Source organism: Trichinella spiralis, assembly GCF_000181795.1.
Source record: "Trichinella spiralis strain ISS 195 chromosome Unknown Scfld2, whole genome shotgun sequence".
In the NCBI taxonomy this organism is placed as follows: Eukaryota; Metazoa; Nematoda; class Enoplea; order Trichinellida; family Trichinellidae; genus Trichinella; species Trichinella spiralis.
In genome coordinates this window covers 4351177-4365914 of record NW_003526941.1, presented here as the reverse complement: position 1 = coordinate 4365914, position 14738 = coordinate 4351177, and the positions used below count along the sequence as shown (strand labels likewise).

Here is a 14738-nt window from a genome sequence, read left to right as displayed (position 1 = left end):
ATGATATGATTGTTTTTCGAAACATCAAACGTACAGTAAGCATACGATAAGCACTCAGGTTTTAATAAATATTGGCAGGAACAACTTGAAAAATTCCTTTCTACTGGTCGATTAAATGAGATAAGTCAGTGGAAAACTAACAAATGGAAGACTTTATGCACATCTCAACTCGTATTGAAATAACCTTTTTAAATTTATTCGAAATGGACCGAAAATTAAGGAAAATCGACTTGCCCAAAACAACGAAATATTGAATAACAAAATGCAATGTGAACGAATACCTCATTACAATGTCGAAAAACATTCCTGTGCCAAAATTCAAACATCGTCGATCCGTTTCAACGGAGTTTCATATGGGCTGCTTTCCTGTGTATTAAGATAGGCGCATGGCCATCTTCCTCTGTCTTCCCGAGGACGATAATGTCATCGAGATAGACGAGGCACGTCTTCCACGTCAGTCCCCTCAGCGCTTTTTCCAAACGCTGAAACGTCGCCGGGGCGTTGCACAGTCCGAACGGCATGACGCGGAATTGGAAGAGCCCCAGGGGTGTCCCGGTCCCTTCCCGCGACTTCGACCTGCCAGTAGCCGGACGCCAAATCGAGCGTGTTGAACCACTTGGCCCTGGCAAGCGCGTTTATCGTATCGTCTATGCGCGGGATGGGTTGGGCGTCAACGCGCGTCACAGCGTTCAGTCTGCGGTAGTCAACGCAGAACCGTAGGGAAGGGTCCTTCTTCCGAACCAACACTACCGGTGAACTCCAGGGGCCTGAGGGTAATTCGATTACCCCCGCGTGCAACATTTCGCGGATTAGGTGATCCACGACCTCCCGCTGGGCTTGGGGAAGGCGGCGGGGTGGCAGTTTCACCGGCTGGGCCTCTCCGGTCTCGATGCGGTGCTGGACAAGGTTCGTTCGTCTGAGGTCGGCCTCACCGCACGAGATGACCTTCCCGTACCTCCGGAGTAAGCTGCGTAGGACCCGCCGATTCCGCGCGGAACACTCCGCTCTGGCCACCAGAGCGCGTTCACAGGCTTCCAGCTGTACGCTGTCGGTGTCGGGTCCCTCCCATACGGTCTCCTCCAGTGGTACTTCCCGAGGGCTTGCCGTAATCCAGGCGCATCCATCCAACGCCTGGACGCGTTACCGGGTCTGGTTCGTGGACGACCCGGACCCTAGAGCCGTCCGTCATGGTCATCTGAGACTCGCTCTGGCAGTAGGTGTCCGGGAGGCGACGTTTCCAGGGCTCCTGCCAGGAGATGTCCCGTGTCGACCCGGCCGGGAAAAGCTCACTTCGCTCGGCTTCCATCATAAGCAGGCGAGCGCTGGCGGCTTGGCGTGCGGGTGGTACATTGTTAACGAAGAAGTCTTCTACCGCGTCCAGCCACTCGGTCGGGTCCATCTCTGGGGAAAAGGCTGGGGGTAGGCCGTAACAAGTAGTTCCGGCTCTCCTCGACGCTAGTTCCCGGACAGGACCCCATTTTAACGACCTACCGGGTGGGGTCGGCTGGTCTGCCTCCGGGTTCGCGCCAGTTCGTCCGCCGTCGCTCTGCGCTTGGTCTTTCTCGCATTCTCAGTCTCGTCTTTTTGCTGACATTCTCTGTACACGCCTTTACTCGTACCACTCGTCTCCGCGTCGGTCACCGCTCTCGCTCCGCAAAGATCGAAGAGCCCCCTCTCGGTCTTTACCGCTCCAATATATAGAAGGGTTTCGCCGCAGGAGAGCACGGGGGTGGGTCAACTGAAATTTGATCCCCTATTGTCTTGCTGACAATCCCCCGGCTTGCGGTTTTTCTGTAAATCAACGGCTCGTTACGCGCGGGATTTGAACCGCTGCACCAACGGATGATCAGCGACCGGCGTCCCCTTGGATCAATGACCAGACGACCCGAACAATAGCTAATTGGGTAACGACGTGTCGTGTCATGAGGGTCTATCGCCAGAAGCCACCTGCGGTCCTCGCCGACGGTCTTTGAAATGGGTGGGATGGGAGGTTTTACTGCCGCAGCTCTGCGTCTACCTCAGCCGGACCTGCAATGAGCAACGCCGCCGTAAAGCAATGGTTGTTACACGTATAATAATAAGTAAATTATGCAAATGACTATTTACTTTGCCTCAGGAAGAACAACCTAATTTTCCATCAGTAATAGCGCAGTAAAATAAATATCATGAACATCGCTATTAAACGAGACGATGAAATTTATTACGTTTTTATTTACACACTTCATATTAGTACGTAACATTGCATTACTACGTAATTAGCCTGTAACCTCCCAGACCATTACCACATCATCAGCAAGCTCCTCATATCAGAGCCGCTTCTTTCCTTTTAGCTGAAGCAAGTACTCAAATGTGGGTTAAGCATTAAGAATGTGGTTAAGTTATGTGGTTAAGAAAAGGAAAAGTACATTACTGATAAATTCAATCTTAATACTGCTAAATAATTAAGAACAAAATTCATATTCATAGAATAATGAATTCATAGAGCGTTATCTGAGGTTACTGTTAGTGACGTCAATCAAGAAAACAGGCACTTTGTTACTAAAAGGACAGTTGTAGAATAGATTAATTTCTATATTATACAAACAACGCTCAAGTAGCGCTATTCGACCCAACACAAATGCACCAAAACTGAATGCGATCTGGAAAAATAATTCTATACCTCATCTCGACATTATGGCACAAACAATTTGAAATTATTCATATAAAATGCGCCAAAAAGTTCACATACGGTTAGTGTCCTATACACAAGAACATCTATACTTATAAAGAAATTCTTACCATTTTTTGATGGTGCAAAACCATTAAGCTGCGTGCAACATTGTTATGAAAAGCAACAGCAACATTTGATGGTCGTCATATCTTGGGAAGAACAAATTGGTCTCTTGTTTGAAAAGGGATACAACTTCTACATTCTGCCGATGTTATGCGGAAAACAATTCAAAGGTCTGCGGTAAAATCATCATGCAAAAGTAACGACATTCCTGCATCATGCTGGGTGGATTGGAAAGGGTACATACAATGCCTGCCTGTTGTTTGGCATCAGGGTTTGTAAGGGTTCTGAGGAGTATGGTCAGTTAAGGAATCAGAACAAGGCTTGAATGTGCGTCACATGTATGTTGACTTTTCCTATTCAACTTACATGTGGACAGTATCGATTGGTATCCATAGCATAAGGCTTGTTAATGGTGGGACTACATTTTCAAGATATGATAATCATTTATTGGAGGACCAGCATGAGCATATTGATAAACTGAAGAACTAGAGGTCAGAGGGGGTTTCCACATTGGCAATGGGTCATAGATGTTAGTAGAGGTATTTGCCGTTCATCACGGCATTACCAGGTTTGTTGCACGTACAAAAGTGTTAGTAAGGAAAAACAATGTTTGGGGAAGCAATAAAAATTAGAATCATTGCTTGAAATCGCAGAAAGCCATCTCCAAAAGCATGGATGTACAGGCTCATTTGTTGTGGGATGATAACTCGTAGAATTTCTACCTGTAGCAAATGTCAGGTGTTCTCTTGATTGCCGCCAGGTACGTATTTCAGCTGATAGTGGATCGTCCGAAGACAAATCCATTCGCCATGATAACTGAAACGGTTGCTTTGCTAAATGGTGCCATGCAGGTAATCGTTGCATGAATTCCAGACACCAGTCTGAGCAGGCTCTGCTGTTGTCGCCAACAATTGTATCAGCGGCGGCAAGGTGCATGAACGTAAGTCTGCCATGAAGCATTATCAACCACGATGAATGCCAAAATCAACTGGCATCCACTGCAAGGCCACATCTTCCACAGCTTCTCCATCTGACAGGAGAGTCAAACATATCTGCCGTTGCAGTTTCTTGCCTTTACCAATTCACACTTCAGTGTCCTCGGCAGAATACTGGCTCCACAGAATTCCGGTTGTACACTCAACCATCCCTTCTTTGTTATATGATCAATGCACAAGACGTTGCTTCATAGCCAACTCAAAGCACCAAACGCTAATGACAAATCATTTGTCATTGTTCAAGATAACTGTGCTGAAGGAAATGAATGAATACAACCAAAGAGCTTCAAATGTTCATGGATGAACAGAACACCAAATTCAAAAGGCATAGTTATGTTCTGATACAATGACAGAACAATGATAATAGGCATCAACAGGTTAGATATCGAGAGCAAATGTTCACACACGAAACTAATAGTCATACTGATCGCGCCGGCAATTCCATCTCATTAATATAACTTTTCTCTTGACCTGGCTCAGCCTTGGGGCATTCCTGCGTTTCTCGACTTTCGATGCCTCCAGGTGGGGTTGATCTGAAAAGTAATTTTCTGTAGTTCATTTTCCAACAGCATATTTCATGCTTTCTATCAATGATTGCATTGATGTGGCAATAAAATATTGTTCAATAAATCGTCATTAGTTGAAAAATATAAAATGAGTAATACTCTGAACAATCAGTAAAATCACTAAATTGATTATTTCTACATTATCAAATGTATTATTTTTGAAAGTTTTTCCAATTTCATGACAACGGCAACAGGAAACTTTAATAAACGATAAGTGTGATAACAATAAACAAGAAAATTTGTATTATTTTTTAATATTTATAAAGGAAATTGTAAAATAGTTCTTACCATCATCAAACAGTGTAAAATGACTCAGTTGTCCAGCTAACTAACATAGGTACGAAAGTCAATAGCACTAATATGCAAAATATGAAAATTACTTACATTCCATAGCACATTTATGCAAAATTTTGTGACGCGATCCGTAATAGTATGTTTACTTTGAAACAGACGTCGCTTAATAATGAAAATCAAAACGTAAAGCAGTAGTTATGAAAACGTAATTTTCACTTCCAGAGCAAGTATGCAAATGAGAAAATTTCTAAAAGTTATTAACAACGAGTGCATTGTATTAAGAGTAGATTTTCAAAACAAAATTACCAACAAAGACATGTAAATAAATTATGGATCGTTAAATAGACAACAACGTTGAGAGTTACGAAACAAAAATATGAAAATTCACAAAAATACCTACCGTTTCATTTGTACATGGACGAGTAGAAATGACAACGAACAAAAAAATCACTGGGCACACATCAATTCGATTGATTTGCCATTTGTATCGTACTGAGGATTATTACTTCATTATGCGTTAAAGTATGCTGAAAATTTTCAATAACATCATTACAATAATTAACAATCTACTACTACTTCTTTGGGGCAATGTCGACTCACGAACGTTATAGTGAACATTATTTGCATAACTATTTCTCGGATAACATTTTCAATGTTGAATGTGTTGCTATATAAACTGAAATTTTTTTAATCACCTGCTTCTGAATTTGCTTCGATTCATTTGGAACGTAAGTTAAAACTGCAAAATGCTCAACAATCATGAATTGCACCATTAGGCGGCAAATCTGTGTTCATGAGAATTAATTAATTTTAATTTTCATTTTATTGCACCGTAAAATTTTTATACAAAACAGTGCATCTTCATTGGGACAGAATCAAGTGACAAACTACACGTGATGATTGCTTTCACTCATGCCTAAAAAGAATACACGTGCCTGAAATAAAACAGCAGCAAGTTGAGAAAAGTATATTGTAAAAAAAAGAAATAGAACAAAAATCGTATATTCTACCATTAAAAAACAACAAAAATAAAACTAGATATTACATAATAGATTTAAAAAATGCTATTTATTGTTCGATATTTTCAAATGTCTGCGTTTTAAAGCATCCAACTGGGGCTGCTGCTGCCCTGTCAACGGTATGCTTCGTCAGTGATAAGCTAAGCTAGACTACGTTTGAATATTTTTTAGCAGTTTTGCATGATTTTTCCATGCGAATCAAAATTTCATCGACAGGAATTCCAGTATTGCACAGGTTCGTCAAAACGTACGCATATTTCAGTGCATATGTGTTCTGAAAAAATGGAATAATAAAAGTAAGAATTTTTAAAAAAATTTCAAAAATTTGAATTATAATATAAAATTGATTTTGATCGTTAAATTTTAAAATTATTATTCATAAGTCAAGTGGATTCAATAAAAGGAATACCACTTACTTTGCTAAACGAGAAGCAGTTGCGACTAAAGTGATGAACCAATTTGGTGTGGCAGTAGAAATCCACTACATCATCAGCAACTCGTTTGGTCAGCATAGCGTCGTGGTTGAGGTGAAAATGTTTCGAAATTTCAACAACCATTTGATTTATAAATTCATCGACATATTTTCTTTTCTGAGTATGAAATAAATAAATTCATTATTATTATCTTTTTATGAAAAAATGGACTCACCAACAGCAATGAGTGAAGATTTTGTCGTGCAGCGTCACTTTCGTATCCATTTTTGCTGACTTTTCGTTTCAATATTTCCAACGGTACATCACGACTTGATACCGCATCCAAATGTACATTTGGTGGTCGTCTGTTCTGCGGTTGCTGTTGTAGCAGTTGTAAAAACAATGAATTTCCAAATTTGAAAAATATCTCCTCCCCTTGAAAATCTGACAAATAATCTTCACTAACGCTGCGGTCGCCAAATTCTGACACGTGACTGGTGTTCGTTTCGAATTTTACAATGTTGTACTGTTCGCCGACAGTTTCCAACCAAAGCAGTTCCTAAACAAATCGCACATTCTTGATCATTTAATAATAAATTTGGGATTTTTCATTTTTCCATATGCAAAACTGTTGTCTGCAACAACCGCACTTTATCACTGTTCTCCATCCAATTGACAGAGTAACAATCGCCCAGATAAGTTTCCAATTCTTCTGAAAAATAGCACGCGTACGAGCTTTCTCGTGCATTGGCAGCTGTTGTGGCATAAACTGAAAAAGAGGAAGAAGAAGAAGAAGCAAGCAATCAACAACTAACGGCATTAACTTTTTACTCATCGAACAATTATTATTTTACACACTAAAACTTTTACCGTCAATTGTTAATTTTTTGAATTTATTATTTGATGAAAGAATTTTGAAATATTCAAAATTCAACTCGTCGCTAATTTTACAATAAATTTACTTACTTTTAATATCGTTCGGCAATACATTCTTGAACATCGAGCCTGATTCACAAGCTTCAATGTAAATGAGCATCTGAAAAACAGATTACTATTAATACTGTCCATTGCTCAAATAGATATTAAATATTTAAGAAGAAAAAAAATAAACAAAAAAAAGTAGAATAGTACTTGACCATATTTTTTCAAGCGATGCATTTCTGTGAGAGTTTTATTCAATTCTCCAATGGTCATCTGAAATGTAAATTAGCAAGTAAATTTCTTTTCACATTCAATTGAAATTTCTTTCACTTCTCCTTCAGGAAAGCACAAAATTCCCCTGCCACCATGATCGACAAAATTGATAAAAATATGATCATCCGGTCCACTGTAATGTAAATTTTTACAATGCAATGCAATTATTCATGGTGGAAGAAAAGTTCACATATTCCATTTGAACAGCAAGCGAGCTGATTACCGTACCTTTTGATTACTTTACCACTTCCAATATGTTGCATCTCTTTTTCTTTACCAAGCAAAATTTTCATGAAATTGTTCACATTGACATCCTTTAGAAAATGAATTTATTACAGAAGAAAAGTGTGCAAGTGTGTTTTTTTTCAACAAGTAACTTGCTTTTCCAATATAATCTTTCGGTACGTTCTGATAAACATCCACACCGTCAGGATGGTTGATAATTTTTCCCGATAATTTGTTTCTGAAAAATAAAAAAAATATTCAAATTCAATCACTTTACCGTCATCATGCAGAATTTATTATTAAACAAAAAGACAACAAATAAAATATTGCATCCATTTTCTTACTCTTCATTATAAGCAATATCGTCGTACATCATCACAACAATATTACTGTCGGGTACACCGTGTTTGCGCAATATTTGATAAGCGTGACAAATATCTGCCTAAAAGCAAAAATAAATGAATAAAACTTTACATCTTAAATATGAATTTATTTTCCCACTTGATGTCGATAGTTGTACCATCCGTTGGAGCCGGCGACAAGCAAAGCCCACTTCTGGCCTGGATTTTTGTCCGATATCACCAGTGTAGTAGATTTGAATAAGACAAGAAGAAGAAGAAAAGACCAAATCGACAGCATGTTGAACAAGAAATTCTACAAGTAAGAAAAAAATAAATATTAAAACGAACTTGCAAATGAGAAGAAATAAAACAGAAGAAGAAGAAGAATGTTGAATTTAAATGTTTTCCCGTGATGTTCAGTTCATCATAGATCAGAGATCAATAAAATGAGGAAACTTCTTTTTTTTTCCCCAGTTACATATATATGCATGTATATTTCAGCTACATCGTCATAAACATTTGTTGGAAATACATCACACGTTGGAATTTGAAGAAACAATGCAAAACATCATCACTCGTGGAAGAAGAAGAAGAGGAAAAAGCTGAGCAAGAAGATTGGCTAAAAGGGAAGAAAGGTAGAGGGGTAATTTTTCATTTGAAACAAATGACACAGCAGTTGTCGACAATTTTTCTTCTACTGTTCTTCATTTCATATTGCATTGAACAACAAACAATATGAAAGAAAAAAACATTGGACAACTGGGTTGAAAGCAAAATATGCATAATATATTCAACTGATTGATATCTGTATTTGTTAGCCATTCACCGGCGAACAATTCGACTGTCCTCCTGTTCGTGATCAACTACTATTTGCAAAAGATAATCTCATCCGCATACATATTGAATGAACAGATAAAAAGCAAAAGAGCACACACTGATAAACTGTCCAATTGGAACAGCACCTCCAACATTTCCGATTACCAGAGAAAAACTTTGCTTTATCACTTGCTATTTGGAAGCATTGTAAACAATATTTGAAATTTCATTTTCTTTCTTTTTTTCATTCATGCAAAAATATCAGTAATAAATAAAATTCTTACTTATCACTTCTGAAAAAATATTTATATTTATTGTACATAATTTAACTATAGACGAAAAAAACAAAAAACTTACCACAAACGGTGAATTGGTGAAATTCATTAGCAGTTATAATATATTCATTTGGTCATACGACTACCATGCAGTGTTAATATGGATTTCATTTCTCCAGTGTATATCAATTGATATGGTATGGATTGCAATTTCCAAGCAACCTGCTTTTCAATTTCCTTCACACACAGAATTTGGAAAACAAAAAATAGTGGGCAATTTGGCTTGATTGTTCTACCAATATCACTTCAACTGATCACCACCAATGTTGTGAAGACGTTGTTTGATCTTGTGAAATATGCAAATAATCTAAAAATTGATGAAAAAGCGAATAATGGCTGGCATTCATTCGAACAGTGGGCCATCATTTTCTTCGTCAGTATAAATTGTACACTTTTGTTGTAATTGAAATTTGATAAAAGCAGAAAACTTTTTTCCCCATTTGTGAATAAAAGAAGCAATCAGCAGCAGCAGCATCAAAAGATAGATGATGTTTCTTTTAGATCTTGAAATTTTTGATCAGCAGAAAATTTATTATTAGGTAAAGTCGAATGAATAAATTCATCTTTTTTTTAATAAGAATTCACAAACGACATGAAGAACTTTTGTCATCTAAAAAAGCTGTACGATAAAGTACAAAGCTTGCCCGTGGACGCTCGGAGAAGAAAGTATACTTTTAGTAGTTGTTGGTCATTTGCATTCAACATTAGCATTATATATATATATATATGCAATAATTTTTCCAATAATAAAAAAGAGGAAAGAAACAACGATGATGACAAAGAAAAATAAGTTGAGCATCTGCACCATCGTCTGTCATGACTCACTGACTGACCGATTGACTGACTACTGTACGCGTCCTTGTGACAGTGATATATATTTAGATTTTCTTTTACTGTCAAGCTTATTATTTAGGGGCTATATAGACTGACTCGACAATTGCAGCAGTCAACAGCAGCACGAATAGTCCGCAAAATGAATTTGCCTCTTTTTGTCTTATTATTATTATTATTAATATTTTTCTGTTTTTAATACGACGACTAACAAAAAAGATTTGAAATCCACGGCGAGTCTATAAATTCAAAAATCAGCAAATTCTTTGACACATTTGTCCACCGGTGAAATGTGCAACGCTTCTTCTTCGTATTCGTCAAAATTGCTAGTGTCGCCCGGATGTCGACACTTTGCTACAAGTGGAGCTTCGATCTTAAAAAATTCCAAATTTACAAATTCAAATTACTAACTACTACTAATATGTCATATTTTACCTTCCGCTGATACACGGCAATCCAATCGGTGCTAGAAAACCACTTGTGATTTTTTATATCAGCTACCCCATTTCGCAAATTGCCGTATCGTTTTGTCAAGTCTACTTGTAGCAGATTCTTGAGCAAATCTTTCAATTCATTGGTAAAATGCGAAGGGAAACGAATCTGTACATACAACATTAAAACATTGCTAATGGTGTCTGTAGTGTGGTTGATTTTCATTTAACAACAATCACATGTATGTTGTAGTAGATTTTATTTACCTTTCCAGATACTATTTTTTCGTAAATTTGAATAGGCTGATCAGCAAAAAAAGGCGGATACCCTGCATCCATCTCGTATATCAAAACACCCATTGCCCACCAATCAACCGCTTTGTTGTAACCCTGAAGAAAGAATAAATAACTGAAGAATTTATGAAAATAGTTTTCCTTTTTTTTTGATAATTACACAATTTATTAATTAAAGAAAAAAAATACTATATACTTTGCTAAGGATAATTTCTGGTGCAAGATATTCAGGTGTGCCGCACAGTGTCCACGTCCGACCTTTCACCCGTTTGGCAAATCCAAAGTCAGTTATCTGAAATGCAGGTTCGACAAAATTTAATGAAGTAAGAAAACAAAGTATACAGTATATAAATTTTGAAATCATTTCACTTTGACATAGCCTTGACTGTCGATCAGCAGATTTTCAGGTTTCAAATCTCTGTATATTATATCCAAGGAATGCAAATATTCGAACGCCAACACAATCTGAGCTGCGTAGAATCGGGCATGAGGCTCGCTGAACCGCCCTATACGCCGCAAGTGGGAGAACATCTCACCACCGTTGACAAACTCCAGCACCATGTACAAATTGGAATTGTCCTAAAAATTTAAATAAAACCAAATATACCAAAAAATACTATATAGAAAACAAAAGTATCCTCACCTTGAAAGCGAACTCCATATTGACAAGAAATGGAAAACTGACCGATTGCAGAATTCGCTTTTCATTCAACGTGTGTTCCACTTGTTTCAATTTGACAACTTTCTGCTTGTCCAAAATTTTCATAGCGAAATACTGCTGAGTTTGCTTGTGCCTCACAAGCATCACGCGACCAAAAGAGCCGGTGCCCAAAGTTTTCAACCGGTCGAAATCGTCCAAATTTGCCGTTTGCTTAAAAATGAAAAAGTTTAATAAACTGACACAATCGAATAAATCAGTAACAAATAACAAACTTTTAGCATGCTTAATTGGATTGGAAAAAAAAGAAAATTATCATTTTTTTTTAAATTCACAAGTGAAAATTCATTTTTATTTATAATAATAAGCTGAGAAATAAACCGCTTATCATCGGAACAATATTTCACACCCTACGGTCATCAAGTGTGAATGAAATGATATTTAATACAATTGTAATTGATTACTTTTCACACAAAATATTTTACAAAACTTGAAAATCAAATTCGTACGTTTACGTAGGATTTATTCAAATTGAAATTAATGTACAATGTTAAGAGAAGAAGAATGAAAAGCTGCGTCTCAATCTGAGATATATGTTATACTGAGATTGAAATGCTGTTTACCTCCTATACAATCTTGATTACTTTTATAAATCGGAAATTCACTATAACAATAACAACAACAACGGTAATAATAATTTTTGAAAAGCTACAAAATTGTTTCAAAATAATAAACGATCAATTCATTATTAGAAAAGTGAAATTAAACTTGAAAAAAAATGAAAAAAGCTGTTCCTCGTCGTGGTGATAATACACACATGGAACAAATGATGAACAGCAAGCATCACGTATGTCAGCGAAAGATTTCCAAGAACACTACGCTAAAATCGATCCCACTTTCAGACATTATCGACCTGCCTCTATATTTAGATCATAGAAATACCAATAATAATGTCGCATATCCAAAACAAAATAGACAGCTGACTTGCAAACGTCTCGATAACAATATACATATGTAAAAGTGATAAAAATTTTCTAGCTATTTTGTTCATTTTGTAGAAATAACCAATAATAATAATTATTATTATTGTTACTGTTTGTGTTCCACTGTGAAAAGTCACATATTGAAAAAGATTTTAATAAAATTTCACAAAAAATAAACAAAGATTTAAATAGAGAAATCCCATTGTTATTTAAATAATTTTTCAATTACAATTTAATAATAAGTCAAACAAATTTTAGAAAAAAATTCATTCAACTTACTGTTGCAGACTGTGCTTCCCATCGTTGTTTGAATTCTTCTTTGGCTTTTTCGAGAAATTCTTTGACTGTAACCATGAAAAAAAGCAAAACAGAATAGAATAACAATCAAAAAGCAATAAAAAATAAATAAAATTCACTAATAATAACAAGTGAACAAGTGAAATAAGAAAGGAATATATTATTTTAATAAATATATATTTTTTTAAATTGAACTTACTTGCTGGATCAGGCTGAAATTTGTTGCTTCGAAACATGAAGGAAGTACTTTTTTTATTAATAATTTGTTTGAATAATAGAAAAAGGAAGAAGCAACAAGAAGAAGAAGAAGAAAAAGTATGCAAAGAAAATGAGAAATATTTCAAAATTTATGCTGTGGTTACAAGGTTGTGTTGTTATGATGCAAATCACTGTGTTACATGTGTATATATATATATAGAAATTATAATAATAATGATGCCGATGATGTTGTTGTTGTTGTTATTTGGGGTTTTTTTTGGCTAAAACTTTTCCTCAAATATGTGTAGAGACAAATTTCGCGCTGAAATTCATCGAATGAGCATGAGAAAAAGAAGAAGAAGAAAAAGAAGAAGCAGATGAAGCAGGAAATAAAACACAGCAGCGCACCAGCAGCCGACAACCACAACGCCTATAAACACTGTCAAGTGGAACAATAGTCAATAACGGTGGCAACGCATTTGCGTTTCCAACAAGCTGCTGCTGCTGCTGCTGCTTGGCAGTGTTGCTACTTGTTAGCCGAGCTAATGTTATCTGAGCAAAGCTAAAATACGATTTCAATTTTCCAACGCTTCGTCCGACCACTGACTGGATCGATCGCTTGCAAAATTTATACCCCGCGTTAGTGCTATTCTCCCTTCTCAGCTCAGCCAATACACACAGATTGAGATCATACACAACCAAGCAATCGTCAACATGCTTAATCTATTTTACCGTAAAACTGATCTTATCATCCGTCATCTCTGCCGTCGAGTGTTTTCTTTATTATATATTTTCAAAATTAATTTCTACAATATAAAATTTACATAGAACATGAAAATCCAAAAAAGAAAAGAGAAAGAAAATCAAATCTCCCACATATTCTTATGTTACTTTTCAACCACATTCAGTGAAACTTTTGCCCGTGATTGTGAACGTCAATTGTCAGTGAAAAAAGCGAAAAAAAAGAATTGTTCAATCAATTCCAATTCAATCAAATATGCAATAATTTTATTAAATATTATTTCCATTTGTTCACATTCGATTTCAAAGTTTAACCCACGCACATTTGCTTTTTAAAATGATTCTTGTTAAAAACAACTGGAGTTTTTTGAAAAAAAAAGAAAAAAAATCAATTAGCAATAATAATGGAAATCAATGATAAATTGAAAAGAAAAGGAAAATAAAATGCTGAAAAAGGAAAAAAAGAAAAAGCAAAAAGCTAACCAACGAACACAACTTGCGCGTGATAAATGACAGTTTGATCTATCGTTACTGTAGACAAATATTCAAAATGCAAATTTGTCCATGCCGAAAGAAGAAAAGCCCAATTTGACTTCGTGTCTAGCGAAACACTGATCTACATTTGCCGCTTTTTGAATTAATGTTCAAAATTTAGAGAGAAAAAAAAACATAATTATAACCAATCAAAGACTGATTTTCGTGTTTTCGATTACTCGCACACGCACGATTAGGATTGTGAAAATTGAATCAACATGCAAAAAGAATAAATAAAATAAAAATTCCCAATCTCGATTTTGTTTATTACACGGAAATAAATTGTGTATTATATTAAGAGTTGAAAAATGAACAAAATTGCTTGACGCCACAACAAACGCAAACGTGAAAAGCAAACATTGTTGTCAAATTATTTTTAACACCTATTTTTGATGATTAAACAAAAATATACACTGAGTAGTGGAAAAAATTTTCCACTATAGTAATAACAAGAAGTAGGGTATTTTTTTTCCCTCTCCAACTTATCAACAATATGAAAGTAGAAAATTATTACCACTTGCTAGATGATCATTAAACAAAAAAAAGGTAGTTAGTCGGTAATGAAACGATTAAGCATCAAAAATACAACTGCAAATATTATTACGAACAAAAATCAACGCAACAGAAAAAATACTGGTAGCAAAAAGAGACCAAGCACAGCGCTGAACAACCTTGTCAGACCTGTAGAAAACAACCAGAACGCGTGCACATTTTTTACACACAGTTTATTCTACTTTTTTTAAATAACAAAGTATCTTCTTCGTTGAAATTGAAGCTATTTATATAAGCACAAAATTTTT

The 14738-nt window shown here is 36.1% G+C and overlaps 6 protein-coding genes across 6 annotated transcripts; 1 reads left to right on the top strand and 5 right to left on the bottom strand.

Annotated features, from left to right (window-relative positions):
* Positions 1-423: 423 nt before the first annotated feature.
* Tsp_03468 (conserved hypothetical protein) lies at positions 424-1399 on the bottom strand. The gene is made up of 2 exons (XM_003379769.1): positions 1172-1399; positions 424-1131 (listed from the first exon to the last, which is right to left on the bottom strand). The coding sequence occupies exons 1-2, from the start codon at positions 1397-1399 to the stop codon at positions 424-426; spliced, it is 936 nt and encodes a 311-aa protein (XP_003379817.1).
* Positions 1400-1682: 283 nt separating this feature from the next.
* Positions 1683-2802, bottom strand: Tsp_03467 (conserved hypothetical protein). The gene is made up of 3 exons (XM_003379768.1): positions 2779-2802; positions 2581-2639; positions 1683-2013 (listed from the first exon to the last, which is right to left on the bottom strand). The coding sequence occupies exons 1-3, from the start codon at positions 2800-2802 to the stop codon at positions 1683-1685; spliced, it is 414 nt and encodes a 137-aa protein (XP_003379816.1).
* Positions 2803-2923: 121 nt separating this feature from the next.
* Tsp_03466 (conserved hypothetical protein) lies at positions 2924-3262 on the top strand. Its single transcript, XM_003379767.1, has 2 exons — positions 2924-3044; positions 3075-3262. The coding sequence occupies exons 1-2, from the start codon at positions 2924-2926 to the stop codon at positions 3260-3262; spliced, it is 309 nt and encodes a 102-aa protein (XP_003379815.1).
* A 72-nt stretch (positions 3263-3334) lies between these two features.
* On the bottom strand, positions 3335-3733 carry Tsp_03465 (conserved hypothetical protein). Its single transcript, XM_003379766.1, has one exon. The coding sequence runs from the start codon at positions 3731-3733 to the stop codon at positions 3335-3337; it is 399 nt and encodes a 132-aa protein (XP_003379814.1).
* A 2059-nt stretch (positions 3734-5792) lies between these two features.
* On the bottom strand, positions 5793-8118 carry Tsp_03464 (legumain). The gene is made up of 9 exons (XM_003379765.1): positions 7981-8118; positions 7824-7921; positions 7660-7717; positions 7483-7568; positions 7290-7387; positions 7027-7130; positions 6296-6619; positions 6064-6237; positions 5793-5921 (listed from the first exon to the last, which is right to left on the bottom strand). The coding sequence occupies exons 1-9, from the start codon at positions 8116-8118 to the stop codon at positions 5793-5795; spliced, it is 1209 nt and encodes a 402-aa protein (XP_003379813.1).
* A 1931-nt stretch (positions 8119-10049) lies between these two features.
* Tsp_03463 (cAMP-dependent protein kinase catalytic subunit beta) lies at positions 10050-12522 on the bottom strand. Its single transcript, XM_003379764.1, has 8 exons — positions 12448-12522; positions 12003-12065; positions 11171-11398; positions 10897-11106; positions 10724-10819; positions 10501-10623; positions 10238-10402; positions 10050-10175 (listed from the first exon to the last, which is right to left on the bottom strand). The coding sequence occupies exons 1-8, from the start codon at positions 12520-12522 to the stop codon at positions 10050-10052; spliced, it is 1086 nt and encodes a 361-aa protein (XP_003379812.1).
* Between the last annotated feature and the right edge of the window lie 2216 nt (positions 12523-14738).

What these genes read in the sequence shown, in the direction of transcription:
- Tsp_03468 (XM_003379769.1), bottom strand. Translation starts at nt 1,399, where the DNA reads ATGGACCCGACCGAGTGGCTGGACGCGGTAGAAGACTTCTTCGTTAAC. An exon ending in CCATGACGGACGGCTCTAGG is followed by an intron (nt 1,132 to 1,171) that starts GTCCGGGTCGTC and finishes TAACGCGTCCAG; the next exon opens with GCGTTGGATGGATGCGCCTG.
- Tsp_03467 (XM_003379768.1), bottom strand. Translation starts at nt 2,802, where the DNA reads ATGGTTTTGCACCATCAAAAAATG. An exon ending in TTTTGCACCATCAAAAAATG is followed by an intron (nt 2,640 to 2,778) that starts GTAAGAATTTCT and finishes TTATTTTTCCAG; the next exon opens with ATCGCATTCAGTTTTGGTGC. An exon ending in GCGCTACTTGAGCGTTGTTT is followed by an intron (nt 2,014 to 2,580) that starts GTATAATATAGA and finishes CGGCTGAGGTAG; the next exon opens with ACGCAGAGCTGCGGCAGTAA.
- Tsp_03466 (XM_003379767.1), top strand. Translation starts at nt 2,924, where the DNA reads ATGCGGAAAACAATTCAAAGGTCTGCGGTAAAATCATCATGCAAAAGT. An exon ending in GCCTGTTGTTTGGCATCAGG is followed by an intron (nt 3,045 to 3,074) that starts GTTTGTAAGGGT and finishes GAGTATGGTCAG; the next exon opens with TTAAGGAATCAGAACAAGGC.
- Tsp_03465 (XM_003379766.1), bottom strand. Translation starts at nt 3,733, where the DNA reads ATGCTTCATGGCAGACTTACGTTCATGCACCTTGCCGCCGCTGATACA.
- Tsp_03464 (XM_003379765.1), bottom strand. Translation starts at nt 8,118, where the DNA reads ATGCTGTCGATTTGGTCTTTTCTTCTTCTTCTTGTCTTATTCAAATCT. An exon ending in GGTACAACTATCGACATCAA is followed by an intron (nt 7,922 to 7,980) that starts GTGGGAAAATAA and finishes TTTTGCTTTTAG; the next exon opens with GCAGATATTTGTCACGCTTA. An exon ending in GTGTGGATGTTTATCAGAAC is followed by an intron (nt 7,569 to 7,659) that starts GTACCGAAAGAT and finishes CATTTTCTAAAG; the next exon opens with GATGTCAATGTGAACAATTT.
- Tsp_03463 (XM_003379764.1), bottom strand. Translation starts at nt 12,522, where the DNA reads ATGGTTACAGTCAAAGAATTTCTCGAAAAAGCCAAAGAAGAATTCAAA. An exon ending in CTGTTCATCATTTGTTCCAT is followed by an intron (nt 11,399 to 12,002) that starts GTGTGTATTATC and finishes TTCATTTTTAAG; the next exon opens with CAAACGGCAAATTTGGACGA. An exon ending in ATATGGAGTTCGCTTTCAAG is followed by an intron (nt 11,107 to 11,170) that starts GTGAGGATACTT and finishes TTAAATTTTTAG; the next exon opens with GACAATTCCAATTTGTACAT.